At 40.4% G+C, this 27388-nt stretch overlaps 1 protein-coding gene across 1 annotated transcript; it reads right to left on the bottom strand.

Moving 5' to 3' along the window:
* Positions 1-1140: 1140 nt before the first annotated feature.
* Positions 1141-26517, bottom strand: LOC131573515 (cytochrome b-245 heavy chain). The gene is made up of 13 exons (XM_058827532.1): positions 26391-26517; positions 23900-23995; positions 22388-22498; positions 18959-19043; positions 17858-18003; positions 16914-17104; positions 13099-13228; positions 12105-12197; positions 10537-10790; positions 9972-10134; positions 9005-9151; positions 7737-7861; positions 1141-7007 (listed from the first exon to the last, which is right to left on the bottom strand). Exons 1-13 carry the CDS (start codon positions 26433-26435, stop codon positions 6881-6883), a joined length of 1713 nt encoding a protein of 570 aa, XP_058683515.1. The 5' UTR covers positions 26436-26517; the 3' UTR covers positions 1141-6880.
* Between the last annotated feature and the right edge of the window lie 871 nt (positions 26518-27388).

Raw genomic sequence — 27388 nt, forward strand, 5'->3', positions numbered from 1 at the left:
AGTTACCAAATGCAAAAGCTGTCCCCATTAGCTGGCAATGAACAGTATTTTCATCCTTTGGTAGGGGAAGACCCAGCAGCCTGAAAGAAATTAAAGGGCTGTGACATTACCTAAATAAGGAGGGAACATCTGTTACTTCTAAAGGGGAAGTAGCATCTTAAAGGGTTACAGCTTGGTTTTTGCAAATTACTTGAAAGTGACATGAGGACTTTCATAATTCTCCTGGGTTTGGGGCTGGTTTCTGTTGCTTACACAAATGCAAGAGTGTCTGGTAAATTTTCCTAGTAGTCAGTTGCCTGTATCTATCTTTCTCTGACTAGGTCTGAGAACTGCAGATCTTATATGCAGCATGAACAGTTGGGGGATGCTGGTTTTTTCTAGCCAGTCTCACAAGCTAAGACTCGAACAGTGTCTGTCATCATGTCAGCCATATCCTGGGCTGCATCAGCAGCACGTGGGCACCAGGGCAGGGAGGGGATTCAGCCCCTCTGCTCTGCTTTGCTGAGGCTTCACCTGCAGTGCTGAGTCCAGCACATGGAGTTCCAGCACAGGAAGAACATCGACCTTGGAGAGAGCCCAGAGGAGGCCACCAAGGTGATCCAGGGTGATGGATTGTGCAGAATGGAGAGGAGAAGGCTTTGGGGTGACCTAACTGTGGCTTTCCAGCCAGTTCCTGTAGGGAGCTGACAAGAAAGATGGAGCAAGACTCTTAACAAGAGCCTGGAGTGACAGGACAAGGGGAATGGGTTCAAACTGACAGAGGGAAGGTTTAGGTTAGATATAAAGGAGAAACTCTTTGCTGTGAGGGTGGTAAAACACTGGGACAACTTGTCAGAGAAGCTGTGGCTGCCCCATCCCTGGAAGTGTTCAAGGCAAGGCTGGACTAGACTCTGAGCAACCTGGTCCGGTGAAAGTTGTCCCTGACCATGACAGGAGGTTGGAATGAGATGATCTTCAAGATCTCCTTCCAACCCAAACCATTTTGCGATCATCTCACTTCAAGATGTCTCCCCAATGTTACTTCAAAGATCTCTCTAATCTGTCACTGCTGCCTGTACCCTGCTCACTCACAGTTAACCACCCCACCACTGTGGGAGGTTTTACAGCATAAATTACTCACAGACGGTAGCAGTGCATAAAGGGCTTTAATAGGATATTGTCTTTTTGCAGGCTACAAACAAAGAACAGTGGGAAATGCTGTAAATACACATTGATGTATAAGTTCTGTACTGCAATGCTCAGGCCAACACTCACATCACTGTGGTTACCCAGGTGGAAAGCTTGGGGGTTTCAGAGTGTTTGCTTGGGGAAAAGCTGCTGGAATGCCCCAGGCAGTGGTGTGAGGCTGCACAACAACCCTGCAGTCAGTTGATTCAATGTGATGGCTTTTACAGTGGTACCAGCTGATCATCTGACAGATTAATGCAAATACAGGCAATGGGACATCCATTAAACTAACAACAACCACTAACTGATGCAAGATTCCCTGGCTCTGCAACACAGACTCAGCTGCCTGCCTCAGAGGGGTGAAATGGCATGGAAATGGCTCCCTCCCAGGTGCAGCAACAGCTGCCAGAGACTATAACCCTCAGAGGTTTCCTGTAAAGTGAATACGAGCTAATACTGGGACACTGAGCATCAGTAAGTCCTCTGCAAGCAGAATTTCACTCCAACTCGTGTTGCTGTCCTTTACACACTGTTTTTGTCATAATTTCCTTTGGTTTGTAGGTCTTTGCTATCAAAGTTGTGCATGTGAGATGGACAAGAGTGAAGGACAGTGATCCACATATTAACTTAAACATTTGCAGCCCTATTACAGTGAGAGTATTGCATGAATTGCTAACAGTTGTTGAGAGGAACATTCATAATTTTGAGTCAGAAGATGGCTGCTCACAATCTACAGGGTTCTTTTTCTGTCTCCTCGGGGGAATTTGCTTTAGAAACTGTTTCTCACAATTGGTTTTCAGTCTTTGTTGATTATTTCCCTTCTGCTGTCTGAGCAAGGGTAAGGTTTCAGAGGGCTTGAGTGAATTCACCACCTGAAAAGAGGCTTGAGCTAGCACTGGTTGCCTCAGATGAAAGGGAAGCATGAGAAAAAAGCAGAGAGGGTGATAAAACCTCAGCAGCAATTACCTTCATTAACTGTTCATGGAAACTAGTGCAGCCTTGGGTTGTCCTGCAGGGATATTCCCTTGTGCCCTGGCTCCATGGCATTGCAGAGTAGGAAACTCTTTGGTCTATAGAGGCAAAGAGTCTGTGATACAAAATTGGACATTTTCTGTGCTAAAATGCCCTGCTATTTACACTGGTACTGACAGCTACATTTTGGCCTAACTGCAAGGAAATTACATCAATTGCCTTGTTCCAGCTCTTCCTTATGCCATTTCTGCAGCCAGGAAAACTCCACCTGAATTTTCTCAGTGCTCTCAATCATTCAAAGAGAATCTTACAGAGCCACAGTGCAGATCCCAGACCTTTGTGTGGCCCAGTCTAACTCATGGGTGTGAGTTTAAAGGCAAAAGCAACATAGGAAGCATCCACACTTCAGAAATTACTTGGCCAAACATGTTTCTGCAATTCATTCTTTCCAAAGGTCAAAAATCTTAGGGTGAATGGTATTTGCATATTTTCTGGTCTTAAACCCAGTTGATTTACAAGTATAAAATAAATTCAAGTAAACAGTTATTTTCAGGACACTTTTCTGTAGATTGATTCCAGAATAAGAAAACATCACTTCCAAGCAACACAGATGATCTGATGTTCCCTTCACTGGGCTTTCCTTCCTCCATCTATGATGATGATGATTTGCAATGCAGCTCTGTATTTTGGGGGCAGTGAGGTTCTTTTTGGCCATGTCTCTCATTTCTGAACAATCAAAATGAAATATAGGTCAAATGCAGGGTTTTTTTTACATGATAAATGTATAAAAACTGATTCATACATGCCAAAAATCTAGAACAGAGCAGCTCATAAATTTATTTCATTTAGAATTTAACATTAAGACCATTAAGAAGATGAAGAAAATATTATAGAGGTCCAAAACAGTCTGGTTTGTCAATCCAGAGGTGGCTTCTAGCCTGGTCTGTTTGTAGTGACAGGGGAGGTGGCAGCAGAGCCATGTTTTGTGAGATGTGCACTCCAGTGGCTGGAGCTCAGGGTGAAGTCCTCGTCCCTCTCCCTGAACTTGCATTGGGCACAAGCCCTGAAAACATTGGTAAAAACACCATAGGAGTTGGAGATTTAGAGGAAATTTGCAGAGATTGGGAGAAGGAAGGAAGTGAATGGGCAAGTGAAGCTGGGGCAATCAGTAGCAGTAGATGAAAGTAGAGAGAAATCAGTGGTAGCTCTCTGGGCAGAAAGTCACCAGTCTGCCAAGCAGAAGAGCACCAGAAGAAGGGGAGGGATTGGGGCCAGCAGAGGTGCAGAATGGGACTGGAAATCATTTGTAATCTTTCAGCAAGTCTTTCAAAAATTTTCCACTCCACTGTGATTAATTTTACTGTTAGCCTGGGCTGGTTTTTGTGTGGTGAATGTAAATGAGAGCAGTAGGTTGTTAATGTTTGTACCAAGTGCAAAACTGAATGTCTGGTTCATGACAAGTAACTGCTCTGGCTTGTGTCTGTGCAACTGATGCTGTTTTACACAGTCAGGCATGAGGATCTTGGCCCTGCCAACCTTTACAACTGTAGCATCTTAATACATGCTCCTAAATTCCTTTGAGCATATATAATTATATGTTCAGACACTTTGCTCTGAATTCTACCAGGGACTCATTGAAACATGAAAGAATATAAGCAGTCAACCTTAATTGCTAAGAGCACTCCAGAATGGAGCAGAATTCCTCAGAGAAAGTGCCATAATGAGACCCAAACATTGTTTTTTTGTTCAAAAATATCTTACGTTTCACAGGCAGCTTTTTGTTAGTTTTTGTTGGTTTTTTTTTAATTTCTAATTTAGTTTAACCCACCATCTGAGAACTGAAATGCAGAAAATCCCCACCCAGCAGGGAAAGTCTTACAAGACTTTGAAGAGGAAGAACCCTATTTTGCAACTGGGGTGGTTTCCCACCATGATGGTGAACAGACACAGTAGCACTTTTTTTGTAGCCTGAAATTTAGGAAAACTTGAATTTAATTTTCCCACATTTACATTTGGCCAGTAGAGAGCAGAGAGGGAAGTGGGGCTAGATGAGACCCAGTCATATTGAATTCTTGCTTGAATACAGCTTCTGAGTATGGCCCAGTTCCATGTCCTCCCCAAAGCCCCCTTCCAGTTCCCAAAGAAAAGGTTTGGCCAGTGGGGGCCAGGGCTGCCCAGCACCCCAGAGGGTCACAGTCTTTAAGTGTAAGGCTGACTACAGTGGACTGGAGAGTGAGGATATTGATGAATTAACTAATTGCTTACTTCAGATGACTACATATGGGAAGACAGAGAAAATATTAAATAAGAAGGGAAGGAAAACATCCTATGCTGAGGCCATAAGTGAACTTTGAACTGAACTCCTAATTGCTTCCATTAGCTGAAACAGTACTGTCTTTTCTTGCCCTCAGTAGAACATTTGTTATTTGAGTAGGGAATTTTTTGGCACTGAAGCAGAGATCAGACTTTAGTACACTTTGTAATACACAGAAGGAGGAATTTTTCAGCCAGAGCCCCAGCCCATAGCAATAGTCAGATTGCAAGCAGTGGTATTTGGTTACAAAAAAGGAGTGTCCTTGAAGCTCACCTGTAGCTCACTGCCCTTAGGACTCAAACTAGTTTGTTTCTTATATTTGTATTTAATTCATGTATCCTAGATTTAAGAAAATATTCATATTCAGACCATGGCTGATTGAGCATGGTTTGTTATTTTATCAGGATATATTCTGAAATAAACTGAGAAACTCTCACTTATTCTTTCATATGTTTTAGGAAGACAATGATTTATTAATAAACACAGAATTACTATTTCTGAGTTCAAGGTGACAAATAAGTCCTGATACAAGTGTGCAGCTGGTCAGAGAATGCCACTGCAACTGACTGAATAAAGAAAGATCCATGATGTTTTAAGAAAAACATGGCAATGTATAGAATATTAATGGTGAATTAGAATACACCCCACCATGACTCTTCTGATGAAAAATATGCTGTCTCCATATCTCCACCCCTTGCAATTCCTCTTTACCCACTTTATAAAAGCCTGATCACATTTCCATTAAAATCAAGGGCAAATATTTCAGTGCTCTTTGCACAGGATGAGACCCTCATTGTATTACAGTAGCAATATTTTCTCCACAAAAGAAGTTCCTTTAGTATTACTTATGTTCTGTTATGATTTAATTGGTGTGTTTCACACAGAATTATGTGGATTTGAATATGGCCCTTCTGAGGGAAAGAACTGTAAAATTCCTCACCAAGAGTTGATCTTTGCCAACACTCCTTGATAACTGATATTAATAAATAGGAGCTGGTAGGCTGTCTTTCTAAAATAGCATTCAGAGCCTGGATAACATTTTAAAATGCTGTAAAGGGAGAACACATATCCTGTCTGGCAAGATAAAGTGTAAAATATGCTACATGCAACCAGATGGCTGCACAAAGTTGTCTGAAATTGCAGAAGGAGATCACAGCTTTCTTCTGTGGTTGCAAGAACCTGCCAGGAAGGTCTTGTGCTATGCAGGAGACAGCTGTGGAGTTTAAAAGTCACTAAGCAGGCAACCAGGATGAACAAAAGATGTGGTATACCAAACTGTGGCTTTTCAAGGGTTTTTACACTTGTTTTTTAAATTATTTTTCCTATGGTGTTGGCTTTATTTTTTTTTTCCTCTCTTGCCAGCATTAAAAGTTTTTTGTTTTTTAGGAGCCTGCTACCTGTAGTGTCCACACAGAGGCACTGTGCTGTGTGTGGGAGTCTTGTGCACATCAGAAACTTTACCCACAGCTATTCCATAACTGTGAATAAAGTGACCATTGCTTTCTCAAAGCCTGTTTCACCATCACAGAGGAACAGCCGAGCAATAGGGCCAAAGGCACTGTTTGCATCTAAGACTGCTTCAGAAAGTACCCATTAAATCATTCAGCAACCACTTTTGTCAGCCTTCAGAACCAGAAATGGCAGTCTTGAAAACACAAAACCTCTTCTGGCGTGGATCCCTGTGCTGTGAGGCTGAAGATGTGAAAGCGGAGGTGCTCAAAGCAGCCGAGCAGTGACTCACGCGTCAGGTGCGGGACTTGGATTGGACCCGTCCTTGGCATCCCTTGGCAGCTGGGGCGGCTCTCAGAAGCCCGGGTGGTTCCTTTTCACTTCTTCACTTTCCTGAGAAGAAGCAGCTTCTTTTCAGCTGCATGTGATCTCTCTTGGAGAGGATGTTTAAGGCTTCTGTTGGAAGCCTGGAAGGTGTTGGTGAGCAAAGGAGTTTTCCTCTCCTATGGAACTAACTTTCCCAGTCACCCTTTTCCAGCTCCCCTTGTTCCAGGGACTGGCTGCAGTCAGGATAAGCTGCCTCCTAATAAAAGCATTATGCTAGAATGCTTTATTGTTTAATAGCACTAAGCTTTATGAGTGTGAATTGGCTCCCAAAAGCAAATGGCAGCCTCCACTCTTCAGCAGTGATGGCAAATAACAGGAGGATAAAGGCAGTTAATTGAGGGGGAAATCCCCTCACACAGACAAAGAAAACAGATTTCTACTAAATAACCAGCACATGGAGGGCAGTGAAAACTTCCCTAAGTAAAACTTAACTCTTTTACTCTACCACAGAGCCCAAATAATTCCCAAGAAGCAAAGGGAACTGCGTTAGTGTAGCTGAAATTTAGAAGCTGGGCTGTCTTTCCCACACTCCAAACAGAGAAACAGACTTGGTCTTTAGACTGCATTTAATGACTCCCACATGCTTGGGAGTTAGAAATTTTCTTTGTTAAAAATGAAGTGTACTCCTCGTGGATCAGCTTCTGAGTTGCTGATGCTCTGCTTGTTGAGTGTGTCAGCCAAGCCCTCGGGGCCACAGAGAAAAACACCTATTCTGGAGCTGTTAAGAAAATGAAAATATGGTCAGAAACTAGGTATGGAGCAGCTGGATATTCTTCATGTGAATCATTTTTATGTTCTATAGATGCAAGTTTTTTTCCCAATTACAGGAACTGAAGTAGAACAGGACATCAATCCCCTAAACCTTATAACCCCTTAAAACTTATTGCTGCTTCTAAAACAAATGCTGGGCTAAATCTCAGCTCAGCCTTAGTCAGTGAAGACAGGTTTATTGACCTCACTGAATCAAAGAAATAGAGATTCAAAGATCTTATGGCACAAATACCTGAGAGGATCTTTTCTGTTTTTTTCCAGCAAATTTTGGGTGGTTAGCTAAAGGTCATCCATATTCAGGTTTGGTTTCTAGAAGTAGAAAGTGGTTTCTAGAAGTAGAAAGTGGTATTTAGACACCACCTGCTATTCCTATCTACTTCAGCTAGAAGGATAGATTTAGGTTTTTTCTAAATCTTCTGCTAGTAATTAGACACTCCAAGAAGCATCTTGTGATAAAGGAATGTTTTTTTAGAAAATGTAGGTCAAAATAATTTGGTCAAGGTCATAGATCATGTCCATGACTGGAAAAAGAATGGAAGATATCTGAAGTTAGGTAGGGGGGGAAAAAAACACTCCTCAAACTTTATCAGCCAAAGGAACAAGATTGTGCTGTATTGGTGTGTGTGGCCATTAAATAGAGGAAGTCCACAGACACTATAAATTTGCACAGATTTACCCAGGATGCTTCCCCGCAATTGTTTTGAATTCATTTTCCCAGTTAGGTCTTCCATACAAGGTTTTCTGTTTCAGTCCTGTAATCACATCTTTCTCTTCTTCATGGTGCACTACAAAGTGAGTGGCCTGTGAGAAATGATAGAGAAAGGACAATTAGATCTGGCAGCATTGTGTTCCAGTTAAAAAATAATAATATCAGTACTGATTGAATTATTTCCCTAATGAGGTTATGGAATTTATGATGTTTTGCAAGGAAAACTAAGACTGATAAAATCCTGACTATCAGTGTCTACCCCTTCCTTCTCCCCAGGCTGGGTGATCTCAAGAGTTAAAGCTATAAAACACTGAACATAGCAATTAATTGCTGGGTTTTTTTCAATAGACAGGTTTAGTCTAAGAACTCCAACACAGGACTGCAAATTATAAAATCCTTTCCCTTCAAATACAATAACGTGACTCCCTTGACCATAATGAAACCCTTCCAGTTTGTTCTCTGGAAAGTTTGATCCATATGAGGAGGTCTTGCCTATGTAAATTCACCTAGATTAGCTAAGTTAAGCAAGAAAGAGAAGATGTGGTTAAAGGCATAAGTTCAGGCCTTACAGAGTTCTGTAGCCCTTTTATATGAGACAAAACAAGTTCCAGGTAACCTTATCCCCAAATAATGTGGAACTTTTCTTCTCTCCTTTCTGTTTCTTTGACATTGCACATGTGATTACCTCCTTGCTGCTCCCCCTCCCTGTCCGTCTAGCTGAGCTACAGCACTTCAGGCACATGGTGAATTTTGCAATGGTAAGATAAATGTAATATAAAACATCACTAAAAGTAACAGAGTGAGAGCCTTTCCACACTCAATCCCACATTCTCAAGTGCCTTCTCCTTTGCATCCCCACAGCAACCTACCAGCACAGGACCAGAGAACAAATATGCTGCTGTTGTTCAAACTTTGTGCATCGGTTTCCCTGGTTCCTAAAGCTCTTAATTACATGTTTTAGGCAGCATCAGCTGTTTTAGAGACTCATACATGGTGAGCTGAGGTTCCTCCTGTGAACAAAGCCTGCTTCCCACAGAGCACAGCCAGAGAGAACCAGAAGTCAGTGAACATTAACAGCTGATCCCATGTAACTTCTGATGGATAACACCTGCCTGCACTCAAAACCTCTGAGAGCCAGATGGATGCCCAGGATAGAAGACCATTTGAGTAGTTATGAAAATAAATTTTCTAACATTAACCCCAATTTTATGGCAGTGATATCCTCCACTGGTTACCTGAGTTTCATCCCAGCCTGTAAGGTAGATGTTATAACTCAGAAACTCTGCGTTATTCCTCTCCTGCATTTGAGCCTCCAGAGATTGCAAGAGGTCAGCAAACCATTCAAAGGCATGAGTGTCCCTGCAAAGCCAGTAAAAATAAATCTGGAAGAGACAAGAATGAGCTGTCAGGGGACACAGGCATATTTTCCTGGGTTTATGACTGCTGACAGAGTGAGGATTATAGAGTTCTTGTAAAAAATGTCCCAAACACTTCAGTAGATGGGTAGGATGGTATTGAAGCTACTCAGGAATTTTGCTGCTGCGAGGATTATAAAGCTCAATGACTGACTGCAAGAACAAGGAAATATCTTCCTATTTCTCTTCCATGTTTTTAGTTTGTAATGTTTCCCCACTTATCTCCTTGTAAAACTGTTTGTTAGGACATAAATAAGTGATTTAGAAGTGAACTCTCTTTCTGTCTGCTGCCAGGCAAGATAAAGTAGGCAACAAAGCCAGTTCTGTTCTCTGAATATGACCACAACTGCAAAGTGTGACCACACACCTCTGCACAGGGAGTTTCCAGGGGTCAGAGGGGAGAGGAGGATTCTTTCATTGCTCTTCCACTCATGAAAAGTGTTTCTCTTTGTGCAGGGGAAAGGAATGCAATGTTTGCCCAGGCTGTATTAGTGCCTTGAACTTTCTGTTTCTCAAGTAGATGAACACCATTTCACAGCAACTGGAAATCCCTGGGGCTACAGTCAAGATTAGCATATGTGATTTGCTTGTAGGCTATTTCTCCTTTCATTATATTCTTGCTGTAGACCCTCCTGCTTTCTTCCTGCTAACCTTGAGAGGCAACTGGACTCTTCCTTCTTTTAGGACTCGTGCATGCCTGGAGCCAGACCATGTTTGCTGTGCCTGCTTTGATTTGGGCCCTTGGACCTTGAACAGTCACAGGGGTCTGGGAAAAAGGACACAATACCTTCTTGAGCTTTAGGTTGGTGGCATCATGACAGTATTTGTACCAGACAGACTTGAGGACAGATGCAAAGGGGGTGACCCCTATTCCAGCTCCAACCAGCATCACAGTTTCATAACTGAACACATCCTCACTGGCTGTTCCAAAGGGGCCATCCACAGCTATCCTGGAATTGAAAGTATGCTTATTAAATCAGTAGTGAATATTTAGTAACACCATTTAAAATAACAGTTAAAAGTTATTTGTCTGCTGCAATGCATATTTGGACTGAATACTAGTCAGCAAAAGGAGAGGTGGAGTTGATAGAAAAAAACTATCTACTAGTAAAACTAGTAAATCTACTAGTAAAATTAGTAAAGAAGCATCTAAGTAATTAGTAAATACTAGTAGTATTAGTAAACTACTATTTACTAGTAAATCTACTAGTAAAACTAGTAAAGAAACATCTAAGACCCACATCTGTGTCACCATTTAAGGTTTGTATCATTGGTGCCATCAAATTTGCTGAGCAAAATTTAAACTGTCATAGGTGTTTACTGACTTCACCATGGAGACTCTTTGTACATACTTGGGCAACTTCCATGCCTCCTGGAATTCTTGTTTATCACACCCACAGGCATTGAACAAGCCCTCTGTCCAGTCTCCTACGATACGGACGTGAATGCTGAAGTAATCCTCCTCTGGAGCAGAAGTCAGTGTAAATGGATGCCATTCCAGTTTAGACACTGCTGGACATTTGACAAAAATGTATTGTCCAACCTCCATCTTGAAGCCTTTTTTCATCATCTGGAGCTCAATTGTCTTGAAGGGATGAATGACCACCTACAGTGAGAAGGGCAACATGAAAAATAAGGAAAAGAAAATGTCTTTCTTCACTGACCACTGATGTATCTCACTGATATATTTACATCTGCCATCACTAACATCATCCTCTGCTATGAGAGCAAGGAAAGCAGGTGAAACTTTCTTCCCAGCAGACCTGAGAGTGAGGAACAGCACATGACAGGCAGATGAAAACCTGCAGAGGATGATGATGTTTTGGTTGAAGTATTTTTTCGCACCACGCTTGCAGTCACTCCAAAGGGGACAGGCCAGACTGGCACATCTTGTAACACATCACCACGTCTGTGTGTGCACATTGTTAATTCCAGATGGATCTTACCCAGTGGCACAGAGCACAGAGCTAATGGACCTGACTGTAAATATAGGGACAAAAACATAGTGTATTCTATAGATATTGGATAGGTAGTACTACTGGAAATGAAAGATTTCTTGTTTTAGTTGGGTGGGACATTGGCTATTCCTTAGAAACAATATTCTAAAAGCAAAACCAGTAACTCTGTCACCATAATTTTTAATCCTAAAGTTATCTGCCAAAATTATTTTAATTTTTCGAAAGAGATTTGCAAGAGTGAGAATCAAGTCTCCCTGTCTGTTAATTCAGACAGTGGTGTTTAATAAAACAGTGGTGTTTAGGATTGTGAAGGAAATTTTCTGCCAACAGGCCACAAAACAGACACCATAGAAATATAAGGTAGAAGTGGCTCACAGGATATTTTGGTAAAATTACCAAAAGCCCATCAGTGTTTAGGAGCCTTCCAATGTGTCAGCATCATTACAGAGCACAGGAGAAACATGTAATGTCATCTCCCAAACCCTGCTATGATTTGAACAGGCTGTGTCCTCAGCAGCACAGTGCCATGTGAGGAAATTGCACTGGGAAAGGCAGGATAGTTTTCATATGTTTGAGCTTAGTGCTGTGCTAATTCAGCTGTCAGAACTTCAGGATCAGTGTTAATGTCTCTGAAACACATCATGGGAATGGAAGCTCAGCATTAGATTTGGATGCATAAAATAAACATGCTCTAACTTGTTTTCAGGGATTATTTGTTCTGTGTCTCAAATTAGTCTCAAGTCTGTGGAATTTCTGCACTCAAGAATTTTCCACCCAATACAAAGAAAATTCATTTATTTTCTAAGATGCAGTCCAGTGCCTTAGCTAACTTCCTTCTCTTGCTCACTTTTAGAGGCTACATTTGGATGTTGGATAATGGCATCATGATTTGGTATGTAGGAGCCTCTGCTGCACCATTTGGAAAAGAAGGTGATGGTGTTGAGTGCAACATCAGCACTTACCTTTGTGATAACAACCTTCTGCTGTGACCTCCAAAACCGCACCAGCCGCTCACACAGGTACAGAAACATGGGACCTACCACCCACTTCCATGTCTGGAAGCAGAAGAAAACAAGTCAGATGATGAAAATTGTAGAATCATAGAAAGGTTTGGGTTGGAAGGGATCTTAAGAATCATCTAGCTCCAACCCCCCTGCTGTGGACAGGGACCTCTTCCACTAGATGAGATGGCAATTTAGATCAAATCAAACCCTGAAAATTCTGTAAGCAGAGGTGAAGTTCAAGTAATCTGTGTTCTTTATTAACAGGATCATGGAATCCTTAAGATATATGACAGCTTCAAAATTCTGGTCAGAGAGAGAATTTCTTTCTCTGTTGAGTGTTGCAGCTGTCTTTTTAGTTTCTACTAGAGCCACAGCAAGGTATTTTCCTGTGAGTAATTTTGTCTAAAAAAAAATTTAACAAAGTGAAATGTTGAGTAAAACTCTTAAGGTATTATTGACTCAGGTCTGTATTACTGCAGGAAAAGATGTGGTTTCTGTTAACAGATCAGTCTGAAATGTGAAAGAAAAAACAGCCTGGTTAATCAATAAAAGCTGAAGTTTCAAATTCACATTTCCTGTTTTCTGCTAATGATCATTAGTTCATTAATAACGTTAAACTATTTATTATGAGAATGATAGCATTTTCTTGATATCCCCAGGAGCCATTACTTTGCAGTTTTATTTTTGGATAAAAAGTACCAATTGCTCTTTTGTTTTTTCCATCAGTTTTTTCTATCAGTTGTGCTTATTTTGCAGCAGAGTGAAAGTGTGTTGCCTGTCTGGAGTCCATTTCTGCTTACAATCCATTGGGTGAAAATCTCTTGCTTCATGCAAAGAAAGCTGCCACTGAGAAGTACTGAGGGTTATATGGCTGTTTTTCTATGCAATTTAAGAAAAAAATGGCAAACTGAACATTTTCAATTGGATTTACACACAAGCCAGCTGTTCTTACCATAGGAGGATTCCCTGAAAACTGGGGGATTGGGCAAGCCTTGCTCTTGCCCCAGTGACTGAAGTTCTTGTAGCAAATCTCTGGGTTATGTTCAGCCAGACTTTCAGCTGTCTGTCCCCGTACAATACGACTGGGAAAAAAGTAAAGATCATTAAGGCAACGACATGAAAATGAAAGTATCTGTTCCTTACTGTTATTCTATTTATAAACAGTTCTATTTATATGGCGCTGTTGACTTCTGCACTGCTACAGTTTTGATACAGCTTTGCTGCTCTAACCTACCCACAAAGTTACCATGAAAGAAATAAAAATGGGGAGGGAAGTTTGTGGGATAAAATCCTGATTTCAAGACTAGGTGAGGAACTGAGAGTTATCTCCATTACTGCTTCTAGGATGTGGTCACAATTAGAAAGCTTCATTCTTATCTGAGTTATCCTACTGTTTTATCTAAACCACTACAATTAAAAACCAAAACAAAACAAACAAAAAAAACAAACAAAAAAAACAAAACAAAAAAAAAAAAAATCCTGGCAAAAAAACCAAACCTGACCAAAATAAAAAGCAACCAAAACCCAAAACCTGGAATGGACAAGTAATCAATTTGCTACTGACCACTACAGAGATTATTTTTGCTGTTTATTTTAGAAATTTGGAGATCCCTTTCCATCATACATTCTTCCTTTGGCCCTTCCTTTCCCCCTAATGCTGTGGAGCAGCTGTTCAGGTGCTATGAATAAATACATATCCTTTTGACACAAGCAGCTATTGTAGCTGTAACAGCTTGCATCAGCCAGTTATCTTGCCTCAATATTATTGCTTGGTTGCTTTTATTTTTATTTGTTTGCTGTTGTTGTTTGTTTGTTTTAGTATAAAGAATCCTGACTAATCCAGTACAGCTGTATTTCCAGTGGCAGAACTGGTGCAGAGAGGTAATTTCAGTTTTAAGGGGAAAAGTCTATTCTTTTTCACTATTTCCTGCTTCTCTCTGGAGTTCTGCCAACCTCAGGATCTTAGTAGAAAAATTCAGATTCAGATCTGCTGAATTTTTCCTAGAAACAGTCTGCTTCTGATCAGACTGTCTAGTTTTATGTCAATGTGATTCTTTGATATCTTCTCCCCATGACTTCCCTTTCTGCTTTTCTAGCTCAGTTTCTGTGGACTAGACTACCTTTCTGATATTTCAAAAAACCCCAATTGTATCTAAACCGTATGGATGCCTAGTTTTGTGTGACAGACTTTTCAGAGGACTGTTAGAAAACCTCTGCACAGTGTTGAGAGATAAGATATTGCTCATAAATATTACTAATGAACCTCTTCTTCATTAAATGTTTGATTAATATCCTGTCTGAAAAATAAAGGGAAGCAGTGACACTGTCCCAGCAGCATCACGAGTTTCAATTTGCAGGAACATCAGCAGTTGCAGTTCACTTCCCCACTAATGACAGCAGGTTCAGCTGAGCCGCCTCTGGGATGAGTTACAGGAACAGGAGGAGCCCACTTCCTCCACTGCCCACCCCATTGCTTAAGGGAAAGGGGGCCTGGGGGTTTTTGCCTTTCCCTATGCTCTGTTCAAAGTTTGACAATGTCAGTACTCTGTACAAGAGAAAGAAAAGGTTATTTCCTCTTAGCAGTCAGTGTAGATGCTCCTTCTAGTACTGTAATTAACTTTTCACCAGTATATATACCAGTATATTATAGCCTTATAATTTTTTTTTTTTTTGGCTGAAGGTTTTGTTTTAACTTCAAAAGAGTGAACTGCACCTCTGTAATCTCTCCTCTTTACATTTACTGTGTTGGGAAATTTGGGACGTTTGTCTTTGACACACAGCTCATGCACAAAAGGATCAGTGCTTCAAAAGTGCTGTAACAGCTTATAACAGACAAGAATTATCATAGAATCAAAGAATTAAATCACACAATTGCTTGGGTTGGGAGGGACCTTAAAGATCATCCAGTTCCAACCCCCCTGCCATGGGCAAGGACAACTTTCACTGGACCAGGTTGCTCAGAGTCCAGACTTGCCTTGAACAATTCCAGGGATGGAGCAGCCACCACTTCTCTGGACAACCTGTGCCAGTGCCTCAACACCCTCACAGTAAAGAATTTCTTCTTAATATGTGATCTAAACCTACTCTCAGTTTGAAGCTGTTCCCCCTTGTCCTGTCACTCTGTGTTCTTGTAAATAGTCCCTCTCCATCTTTCTTGAATCTGTCCCATAGATGCTATCAATAACCTTTGACTCAGCTTTCTGCATATACAAGGATGGTGTGTTTGTATAGATATGTGTGACAGCCTTCTCTCCTCTGAGATAAACTGGCATTTATATAACATGTATAACATATAACATCTTGCTTTGAGACTGTCAGTTCATACTCATTCCATGACATCCATCTTTGCACACTTGAGATGCCTTCCATGAGTGTAACAAGCCTGTCTTTCTTAGTGTATTTTCTCTGGATTCAAAATGTCATTATTACCTTTAAGGCCAAATAAGGCCACTGAGTTCACAGCTGGAAAATCATCCTTCCCTCTACAGATGAGAATATAAGAATATTGTATATCTGCTGAATATGTACATCTGCTTCCAAGGGATAGCTGAACTTCACTGGCAACCAGCGCTGCCCAAGCTCTTGCCTTTCATTTAAGTACAATTAAGGTGGTGAGAGTACAGTGAACACAGAAGTAAATAAAAATTCAACTTTTATTAAAGATATGCTTTCCACTGACCTCTAGAAAGGGTAATGCTTGCTTTCTGATAACATTGTGTAGTAACTACTGGCAAGTTTGGACACTGTGTCAGCAACTAGCCAGTGTTTGCTGCAGAAAACATGAACCACGTGTCCTTATCCTTCCACAAGTTTTTCTCAAACCTTTTCCTTGTTATGAAAGTTAGAATGAACAAATATGCTGGGGGTGATTCCCATCAGCCTTCTATTTTTGTTCATCCTGTTTTACTTAATTTCTGTCTTTTTTATGGCACTAATGGATTGTAAGGAAGTGGTTTTGAATAGTCATTTTTGCTGGGTATTTTTAAAGTACACTTTCTGTTGCATATAAGATTTCCTTTAAAATGGGCAATGTAGCATAATTATGAGCTATTGAAACGTAGCTTCGATACTTGAGTCTTTTTTCTTTATTTACCAGTTCTTTGGTTTTATAAAATGGATTTAAAGTTCATTTTTCTAAGTGCTAAAATTGTGTTTGTGCAGTTCTAAAACTGTCTCATTAGGCTTTCAGCTCTTTCAGAAGAATATATGGAATGAGGCAACAGCAGAAAAAGATGTTTGGCATTTGAAAGTTAGAAAACTTTACAAACGCCTATTTCTAAGTTGAAACAGCTAAAAATCTATTCTTAAATACTGCTGATATTACACACTCATCCAAGCCTGAAGCATAAATATATATCACTATAGTTTTTATTATCCAATAAAATTCTAGACTTCATGTAATTTTTATACTGGTATCTCCTTACAAGCATGTGTGTGATGCATTTCCTTTCAGGAGAGAAAGGTAAATTAACAATTAGAAGCAGAAACCTTGGAAAAGAGCTTTGCAATTAAGATATCAGAAGAAGTTGAATGCCAGTGAGCTTATGTATGCCAAAGCCACATGAAACCTCCTGTGTGTGGACAGCTTGTGTGAACGTATCAGTGAGAGCCTCTTGACTCTCAGAGCCTCTATTGGCCCATCACTACCATCAAAAACAGCTGCTGTTGTCTGCTCAGTGACAAAAGTCCCTATACTCATGTGTGAAGGGGACTTTAAATGAAGACTCAGTGGTTATCAGATATTTTGTGATAAGTGCAAATACTCACCCAGCACCATGGATGACAAGGCCAATAAAGAAGATGACAAAGAGATGGTGGGTGTACCAAAATAGTTCAAAGTATGATCTCCGGATGGTTTTGGTGGATGAGGTGATGATGAGGATGAGGGCCAGTGTGATGACAACTCCAGTGATGCCAGCCAAGTATGTGAAGGCCACATAGAGGCCCCCAATGGGATTCTGTGAAATAATTGCACACATTGGTCTAAGGAAGGGGCTGCACCAGGGCAGAGCCAGTTGAAGCACCACTCACCAAATCCTTTACCTTGTTGTAAGTCCTTAAGTCATCTGATACCAAATTTCTATTTCATTTTTGTTGCAGATTTACCTTTACTAAAGTAATTGGAAGAGGAAAGAAAGGGCTTTCTTTGAATTAACACACCAAACATGGTTTCTTACTCTGCCATGGCTCAGCAGGACTGGTTCGGGGAAGGTGTTCGCACAGCTCTGGTGTTAAGAGCTGGAGTCCTACATCCATATTTTAAGAGCTAAATGAAAATTGTCCTCTGGTGCTGCACAGCTGTGGGACTTATAACTCAGGCAGAGTTTGGATGCTCAGTGCAGATGAGTAGAAAAGTTCCTTCTTTTCTTTTTCCCCACTGACCAGAGCTTAACCCACCCAGCTTCAAAACTTTTGCCTTGATTTCTGTGTCCCTTTCTGAGTGCCATGTCTAAGTCAGAACAGTGTTTTACAGGGTATGTTTTGACATAATGTTTTAAAACTACTTTGAAATCCTCAGGTGAGAAAGTTTAAAGTAGTGCCACAGTTCAGCAGCAATATTACTAACAAATATAGAAGAATGGATTCTACAAGGTTTTTCTGCAGGATGGCCCAAACCCAGACTGTGGACACCAGAAATAGGCACTCAAATGGTCTCGTATGATCACCTAAACAAATGTAATAATGACCCTTCAGAGTCTGATACCACCTACCGCAATGGTTTGTCTGAAAAAGTTGATATAGCTTTCATTTGGTTTGTCTCCAAGGCCAGAAAGCACAGCTGCCAGAGTGCCTTTCTCTTCAACACGGGCTTGCACACTCCACTCAACGTTGAATAAGTGTGCAATGGTGTGAATTGCTAGGAGTGACACGAAAGGAATAATTAGCACTGACCACAAGTACTCGGCAGTTTTGGGTAACATTTGAAACTTTGTCACATTTGTCAACTACGGCGTAAAAGCTTTGCTGCTCTTGCCCTCCTCATCACAATTGCAGATCACTGATGTGTTTTACTGTTTTTACCACCTGAAATTTACAGTTTTTGGGTGGGGAAATGAAAGAAGTAAAGAGAAATTTCCAGTTTCATATTTCATATTTCCATATTTTTTGTTCAACAAAGGCTTTCAACAATTCAAGTAGTAGTACCCTAACATATGGGATATCGAAACATGGAATGGGTTAAATTATTCATCAGGATTATCCTCATCCAGGACTTCTGTAAAAGAGCCGAGAAGTGAATCTGGGTTTCTTTGGGGCCACATTTGTAAGTGCTGCTTTGTTCTGCTGTTTTGCTAATAATCATTAGTAATGTATCTCGCTGGGCTGATGCATCCAAAAACCTAAACCAGCTGAAGTGTTCACATGCATTCCACAACATGTTTTTGTAGGGTGAAATTGTACAATGCTTTTCAAAATTTGAACCACCTTCTATAAGCAGATACCTATTTACCTTCAAAACAGGTCCAAGTTTTTTATATATTTTATTTTAATAATTTATATTATTTGCTTCAGACATGCCAGATAAGAAGTAAGTCTAAACAAGGATTAAAACCAGTGTATCCAGTTCTCAGGACATTGCTAAACACCCTTTATTAAACTATCATAAACAGTACTGACAGTTCAAAATAAAGGTATTCTTTCTTATCTTTTCCTCTCTGACAGTTGGCACATATCTGGAAAATGATTTAAGCCTTGGCACACACTGACTCCTTTAATGGAATTAGGTCTCTGCCCATACCCTTAAGAACTTGAATGCCGCCTGGATTCCACACAAAATACACAAGAAAGCAATAAAGAAACATTAAAGTACCAACCAGTGTGAAGGGCGATCATCCAGGCCACCATTTTGTGAAAGGTGAGGTTTCTGTCCAGCTGTCGTCTGATACGGGTAGAGCAGCACTTTGGGTTGAAAGAAAAAGGTATTTGAAGACTATTTGTGTTGTCTATGCAGACTTTTTAAATGCAGGGACAAAACAGAAGCCCTGAACACATTGCTAGGAAAAAATTCAGAATTCCAAAATACAGATAAAAATGTTCCCCCCCATCTTTCAGGAAAGAGGAATTGCAAGTTATGTTTTAACATGTCCCAATGAAACAAAGTATTTGATAAGGAGAAAAAATTCAACATCCAGCATGACAAATATATCTTATCTGTTTTAAATTGCACATTATAAACAAAAGGAGGGATCACAGTCTGCCATGGCAGAGTGACTGCTTTGGTAGCACAAGGATCCTATTGTGGTTCATGATCTAGAAACAGGCTGCAAAGCTTGGGTGTAATGTCTCAGGGAGCTCCCACCCCAAATGTTTTAGTTGCCTATGGGGGTGATATGAAGGCATTAATTCCCCAAAATACTGGGTTCACTTTTCAGGCACTCACAACTTGGTTTTGGAGTTACCCAAAAAGAAACAGCAAAAATCTCTGTGGATACAAACCAAAGAAATTAATTCTCAAGAAAAACAGAATGATATTTTCATTACTAATGATAATGGGTTCCTAATAGGCCCCATCTGAATTGTGCTACAGTCACTGTGAGTTTTCCTAAAGCCTTAAGTCCCTGTAAGGCTGGCATTTACTGTCTCCACACAGCAGAAGGCATGATTGTCATGTGTTACACATTTACACTGCGTTTGCTGACCAGATAAGGGAACAAAACACTATGCAAACTACCACAAATATTTCCTCACAAGAGGCAAACACTCTGGAGCTGTCACAAAGACTTCAGACTATAACAACAACCAGGAGAAATTTGGACTTTCTGTATCACCTATATTGAGAGACAATAGAGAATAGAGTGAAATGTAGCATAGTGAGGCAGTGCTCGACTCCCTTGCAAAAGCCACTTGATCTGTCTGAGAGGTGAAGGCCAAGCAATGGCAGAGGGCTCCAGCTGCCTTCAGTCATGAAGCTCACTAAGAACAGTGAATACAGCAATGATGGGAATGAAAAACACAGCTATCCTTTCAATTAAAACCAAATAACTTTGTCACATGTGATTTTGGAGTGGCAGGAAGGAGAGGGTACATTCAGTATATTCCCATTGAACACTGTGTTTAAACAATTCTTTCCTTTTCTTGACCCCAATGTCACTGCTGTTGGTATCTCTACTCTTCCAATAAGTAGACATTTAAATTATTTTTCTTATAGACCCTCACAATTGCTAGCTGCAGAGCATAGCCAATTAGAGACAACAGCACAATAAGCACAAGCAGCTGTCCCCGTGTGCTAAGGCCACCACAGTGCTGCCACTGGCTCACTGGGCCATGTGTGTTTTGCTTAATATGTAAAATTACATCCTTCCTGAGGTGTAGCTTTACTGCAAAAAGCAACTGAAGCTAAACAAACACCAGCTGTCTACGAGTCCTATTCTATGCCCCTCCCTGCCCTCCTTGCTCACCCCCAGAGCCCTTTGCTTCCCCATTCCCAGATCCCCGCAGGAGAGTGCACTGCCAGCAGGAATGGAACTGTATCTTCCTGCCTGGGACTCACTTTTGTGCTGGGTGTAGCCTGAGTGACTGTACCACAGTGCCCAAGGCAGAAGAATTGACTCTGCAGCCTGAATACCAAGAGGGACTGCTTTCCCAAGATCTTGGTTAGAAAGTAAAGTTATGCATGCTAGGAGAGGAGCAATTGAGGATGAGTAGCACAAAGTCCCAGCTGGAATACAATTCTCAACACCCAGAATCAAGTATTGGCCTTCCAGTAGTCTCCATATGCATCCCCAGCTCTTTCACTGCTTTGAGCTCAGAAGATCTCTGCCCAGATTGCCTCCACCTGTACAATCTCAAAAATGCCTCATATGATCAAGAGCCCATCATTATTTTCCAGTTGCATTCATCCATAGCAACATTAATTATTTCTAAATTTATATTCATTATTGACTTCTGCAGGCAGAGGATTCAGCTCTGGATTTTGGCTGATACTTGCTGATCTGCCTTAGGGCAGGGAAATAACTTTAACCCTACAGCTTTATTTACTATCCTTTTTCCTTTTACATGAATGGAGGGTATGGCTGTCTGTTCTGTAGCACTTCAGGATCTGAAGGAGTATAGGAAAAGACTGAAAGCCTGACATGTGTTTCCAATTTAATATTCCTAAGTATTACTCTCTAGAAAGGCTAGAGCACTGGGTCCTATGTAAATCAAATATATAATTTAAGAGTTTAATGTGGAAGGCACATCTCATTTATTCAGCCACACTCGTTGTGAGGATGTCTATAATGGATGAAAGCACAGCCTGTTTTGTCTTTGGTTATTTCTTGCTTCATATCCCACTTTCTTCCCTTATGAAGGACTCTTGAAACACTGCATCTATTTTATCACTTCCTCTTCTGATCTGCCTTTTCAGCCCCCACAGGCTGTCTCATTTGCATTAAAAAATTTATACTGGGTCTAGAGATGAAAAATAACTTCTGGAAACTGGTTTTGTTGATCATGTTTATGTTAAAAGTGTCCAGAAAGAAAGGAAGAATCATTGTGCATTTGGAAGGACAATTAATAAACTTGAGGAGAATATTGCTTTTTCACTGGACCATGGCCTGTATTGTCTGCATTATTTCTGCTGTAATAGCCAGAAATCTAGATTTTGGCAGTGTAATAGAGTCAGTACTATCATAGGAAGCCTCTCCAGCTGTCACTTAGGATCAGTTGTCCTTTCCTTAGTGTCAGTTCCTCCATGCTTTGTATAACATGTGCATTTGGGAGCTAGAAAAAGTCAAAAGGCCTGTGAACTATTTCATCTGAGATGGAAGTGCAATTCAGACAAGAAAGAATGTAACTTATGAGCCAGTTGAAAAACAAGTCCCATTCTGAAAGTCTGTAAAAGAACACATTTACCTTAAGGATTGAGCATGCAAAGACAGGCAGGGGCTAATATTTCCCTCTCTAAGTGGGTGTAGCATCAGTGACAAACAGTGGATGTGTGTGAGCTCACCTTTTCTGCCAGTCAAAAGAGGGACTTTGTATCCAGGGCAGGACCTTGCCCAGGGGACAGCTAAAAAAAGAGGGCTTAAAGGAGACTAAATCAACAGAGATTGAGAAACAGAGAAACTCTCAACAGAGCTCTAGGTATCTCATGGGCTTTGTCTTGCTCATAGCAAAACTCCGGGCTTATCTGCTTCTTGTAACAGGACATCCTCAAAATATGGTATATTTGGGGAACTTGGACAAAGTTTCCTGGTATATTTGCAAGTCTGTTTAGGTTATTATCTTTCATAAATTTTGAAATTCTTTCTTCATCTTACCGCACTTGATCCTCTGAGGAAGGAGAGCAGGTTTCGACATACTGGCAGCAGAATCAGCATGCAATTGAAATTCAGGCAGGCTGCAGGGGCTCTTGCAAGAGCCAGAGCACGCTGTAATTAGAGAGATGCTGGTATTAAATGCATTACCTAAGACATTATCCAGGGCATGGATAGGCGTAGATTTAATTTACGTATTATATCACAAGTTGTAAGGAGTGTGAGATCTAGAGGTCACATTTACACAGTGACTGTTCAATGGAATCATGCTCTGGTCAAGTCAGAAGCACATGTGCAGGCAGAACACACTCCTACAGACAAACAGACTCCTCCTGTTCTCAGTTTTGGATTAATATGGTTGTAGGAAAATCTCCCTGTCAAGTCTGGCATTCAACAGTCAAATGCAGGTGCAAATCTAAGCCATTAGTGGAGTTGTGTGTCCCAAGGCTTTAAAGAGCCTGTGGTTTCACTTGGTGGGGATCATGGTAGATGGACAGCTTAAAAGAGAAGTGGTTTAAGTTCTCTGTCAGTAAAGGAATCTAAGGAAATTTGTTGCCTCAGCTTTTAGAAATCTGTTTTCTTAATGCTGGTCTTTACACCCTGAATTATTTAAGATTTTTGAAGTGTTTGAAATGAAGGAATAATGACCATATCAATCAAAATGCAATGATGGGAAGAAAAATAATGTTTGCTCTCCTTGCATAGATTGAGACCCTTTTAGGTTTTAGACCACAGCTGTTTGGGGTTACACTCAGCTCTACTTACCCAAGCACGAGTCTCTGTGATTTCAAAGGCAGCTGCACCATGATTGCAAAGGACAGCATTTGATCCGCAGGCCAGAAGCCGTACACAGAATGGGATTTCATGCTTTGTAGAATTAAACCACGGCTTTGCAAACCTTCAGCAAAATGCTGTGCTCTGTGATCTGAAGCTTAGGCTGATTTTTATGGCTGTGATCAGAGTTTTAAAATATGTGAACAAATTAATTTTCCCTGTCAATTGGTCATGACCTGTGGTAGCTTTGGAAGCAAGTTTGTAGTAGGACACATAATGCTGCATTAACCAGTTGGATTACATGGAATAGCCCAGGATCCAGGATCACTTCACTGCCTGACTACCACTCACACTCTTGATGAACATATGAATGATGGTTGCTTTTCAGAGCCAATATCTTTATAAATTATTCATGCTCTGAAAAATAATTGCAAGAAGAAACAACTGCACAACAGTTCAACAGCAATATTTTATTCATCTTTTGCTTAATAAAGTAGCCACAATTAATGCTTAATTTAATTACCAGGAGCATAATAGTTAACTGAAAACATCTTTAGAATGGGATCTCTCTATTTGTGTACCAGCTTTCTGTTCAGAAGCACTGGATATCTGTCTGCATTCAGTTTTCTGTTTGCATGTGACTTCTACATGAACCTGCTGCTCCAGCCACTAGATCCAGTTTTGATCAACTAAAACTGTTCAAAATTGCTGTGTGCCAAGATAATAATGTCTTGTACTTACGCCAAGAAGCACTCTGGTGTAGAAGAATTTTGGTGGGACATCATACACAAGATAGTACCACCAAAAGAGGAAGACATTTAAACCCAGCCAAACAAGCTGAAAGAGAGTTAAACAGGAAGCTTACAGTTTGTTGTTAGAAATAATCCATCTGAATTCACACAGTTCTGGTAACAGTCAGTTACTTCCCTGCGCTCCTCTTTGAGCAGAGAGCTGTACTGCAGGGTATACAGTTTTCAGCAGGGGTGATATAAGCCTTTCTGGTATAAATAAATAGGCTCTGATGTGTGAACACAGGGTACAGGAGTGGCAGTGAACCAAATACAGCAATGTGCAGCTGAAACGTTCTCATCAATCAAGGAGTTTAGGGTTGGTTGTATCAGGACTGCCAAATTACAAGTGTTTAATTCTGAGCCCAGTTAAATCTCCAAATACAATTGAAAGTTAGGGACTCTTCCAAATGGAAGTTCCACAGGCACATTAACCTATGTGAGAGAAAGACTTGGAAGCTATGCCATAGAAGCTTGAGATCTAAATTTAGATGGGCTAAATTACACATAGGGCTGAATTCAAGAGGAGGGTCTGAAAGCAGGGAATAATCAACACAGGCCCTTTGGTAGAGTGTAGACTACTCAAAACCAGGCTTCTTTGTAGCTGTACTGCAGAATTTTCTCCACTTACGCATCCTGAGGTGCAGGTTGTTTAGGGAAAGATAAGTTATTAACTCTTAGGCAGCTACAAGTCCATCTGGCAAAAAAGATCATAGTGAATCTGGATATTTGCCCTCCTGGAGCTGGTTGGCTGATTTCACATCCCATATTGAAACAAATCTGTATTACTGCACTCAGTCTAAGTAGTTTTACTAAGTGGCCCACAAAAACAGAGAGAAAGTCTGGGAACTGAGAGAAACCCCAGAAAAGGTGACATTACAGTTCCTCGCCCCTCCTGACCTGTATATTTTGCTAGTTCTTTGGCTCAAATAACACTGTAAAAAAACTTGGGATTATTTCAGATCTTGAAAATGTAAATAAATACTTGGAAATGAAGGGGTTTCCATCAGGGTAAGGCAGTATATAGGAAATCCCCAAGTCCTCATTAAAACACCAAGCTCATCTCAGGAGTAAGTGCTTAGGATATTTATTAAAAGTGACAGTGGCACACTCTGCATGTTCCTGTTTTTTTGAAGTACATCAGCAGGAATTGTGTCTGTCCTGTTTCTGTCAGGCACTGGACAACCCTGTGCCTGCTCAGTGTGCAGTAAAGATGTAGAGGCCAAAGCACTCTGGTAAGTTTTCCAGTAATCTGTCCTTTTAGCTGGTTTCTTTATCAGCATGTCTGTTAGTTTCCTTCCCTATTACCCTGACCTTGTTATAGCTTTGAGGTTCAAAACCAAATTCCTTATTTGAGCAAAATAAAGGCCTCTTACTTAATTTTTTTAATATTTCAGTTCTGGTGAGGAAAAAAAAAAAAAAGAGAAAAAGCCAGAATTCACCTCTTGGCAGTTTCAACTTCCTCAAGTCACTGAAGGTGACAGCAAACACAGTCACTCCCTTTCAAAGCACTCAAGTGCCACGGCTATGGGATTATGTTCCTAAATTACAAGGTCATACACAAGTGCTGATTGCTCATAACAGCAGAAATACTTCTTGGAATAAAGATGCTTATATTTCAGTCACCACAAATATGCAAATTCTATGCTTTCTTTTTCTTCCTCTCAATATTTACATCTACTAACAACAGGTAGCCACAATATCTGAACTGCTCTTATATTTTGGTTTTGTATATGTTTTTAATATAACTATATATATGTATATAATATATGCATAGAGGTATGCCTTTTAGCCTTTGTATCACACTGTGAAGTAAAAAAAAAGAAAACACTAGAATATGAACTTAGTTTTCTTCAAGGAGGACTGCCTTGCTTACTCTTTAGCATTTGTAAACGCAACTGGGATTTTCCAAATTTCTAAATATTGCTCAGAATTAATTTAACCCACATTCATAGCCCCTCTATGCAAAATGTAAACAAATTCAATTAAAATACTAGTTGTTTTAATGAAGGATTAATGAAGCTCTGTTCTAAATTCTTGAATCTGACATTATTAAATATTTAATACCATCAAGACACTGATGTAACTGATTCAGTTACACCCATTTCTGTTCATAAAATTGCAATAAAGGATGATTGTTTTAATTGCTTTCTCTCTTGAAGTGCACATAGCTAAATGAGTTTTAAAGTTATTTGTTTTGCTTAACTAAAGTATTTCTAACAAAGCAAAGTTGATACATGACCATTTCTCAGTTAACAATGAAGCCTACAGCAACTGAAATACCAGAGAGCTCAAAAATTATTCCCTTGAAGCATTCCCCTGCATTTACTGGCCAGGTTTCAGCACAATCAGGTGCATCTTTCACTGGCACAGTGAGAACTGCTTGGCACAGCTTTCTGTAGAACTTTTCACTAGACACAAATCAAGATAAAAATTGTACTTACAACGACAAAGATGGACAGTCCTTCATTCTCCACCCAGTTCCCCATGGCTGCCTGAGATGTGTGTGCACAACAGCCCCGCTCTCTCTGGGACAGCCTCTGCGTCTTCTCTCATGAGGAAGTGAGAGCAAAAGGTTGCAGCACCCTGTTTCCTTTCATTCATTTGGGAAATAAGTTAACCATTTAATCATGACCCCAGCTCTGTTTCAAGTATGCTTCTACCATCTTTTCATATGACATTTCATACCTCAAATACATATAAACTGTTGAAATAGACTTTTTCATTGTGATACAAAGGATAGAATCAATTATACAGCTGGTCAGGTTTTCTGCTAAAAATGTATTGCCACTTTATATAGCTTTTAATGCTGAAGTGTAACATAGAAAGCACAGAATAGTTACCTCTGTCTAGACCTGTCTCTTTGTAATCACCTCAGGACTGAGATGCAGTTCCTGCTGATCATTGTTGATAAATAATCACTAGTACTATTTATCTTCCAGTAATTCAATGCCCAAAGAAACTTGAAAGTGAAATCTAACATTCCTCTCTGTCTAGTACATTCAAACTTCACTAAATTCCTTCCAAAATGTTCTGGCCAAATCTGAGGACATATGACACTGGATAGGCTTTTTTTTCATGGTTTTGCATCCTGCAGAATCCCCTTTGATGGCCATCCCAAATGGATCACAGAATTATAGAAGGATAGAATGGTTGGAGTGAACTTTAAAGATCATCTAGTTCCAAGCCCCTGCCACGGGCAGGGAGGTCACCCACTAACTCAGGTTTCTCAGGGCTGCAACCAACCTGACCTTGGATGCTCTCAGGGATGGGGTAACACTTCCAGGGATGCTGGATGTCATCAGAGGGTCTGGTGCCCATATTTGTGTTTATGGAGGTAGCCTCTGGAAGTTAAACAGTTGGAGTGGCTAGGGAAGGAAAGGAAGGGGGCAGTTCTGATTCATGGATGTCCATTCTTGCAGTGAAGACAAGCCTTCTCTCC

Source organism: Poecile atricapillus, chromosome 1 (genome assembly GCF_030490865.1).
Source record: "Poecile atricapillus isolate bPoeAtr1 chromosome 1, bPoeAtr1.hap1, whole genome shotgun sequence".
NCBI lineage: Eukaryota > Metazoa > Chordata > Aves > Passeriformes > Paridae > Poecile > Poecile atricapillus.

Excerpts from the sequence above, each read along its gene's own strand:
- LOC131573515 (XM_058827532.1), bottom strand. The coding sequence starts at position 26,435 with ATGGGGAACTGGGTGGAGAATGAAGGACTGTCCATCTTTGTCGTT. Across the intron at positions 23,996-26,390 it reads GACTGTCCATCTTTGTCGTT|CTTGTTTGGCTGGGTTTAAA; the intron begins GTAAGTACAATT and ends ACTCTCTTTCAG. Across the intron at positions 22,499-23,899 it reads ACACCAGAGTGCTTCTTGGC|CGTGCTCTGGCTCTTGCAAG; the intron begins GTAAGTACAAGA and ends CTCTAATTACAG.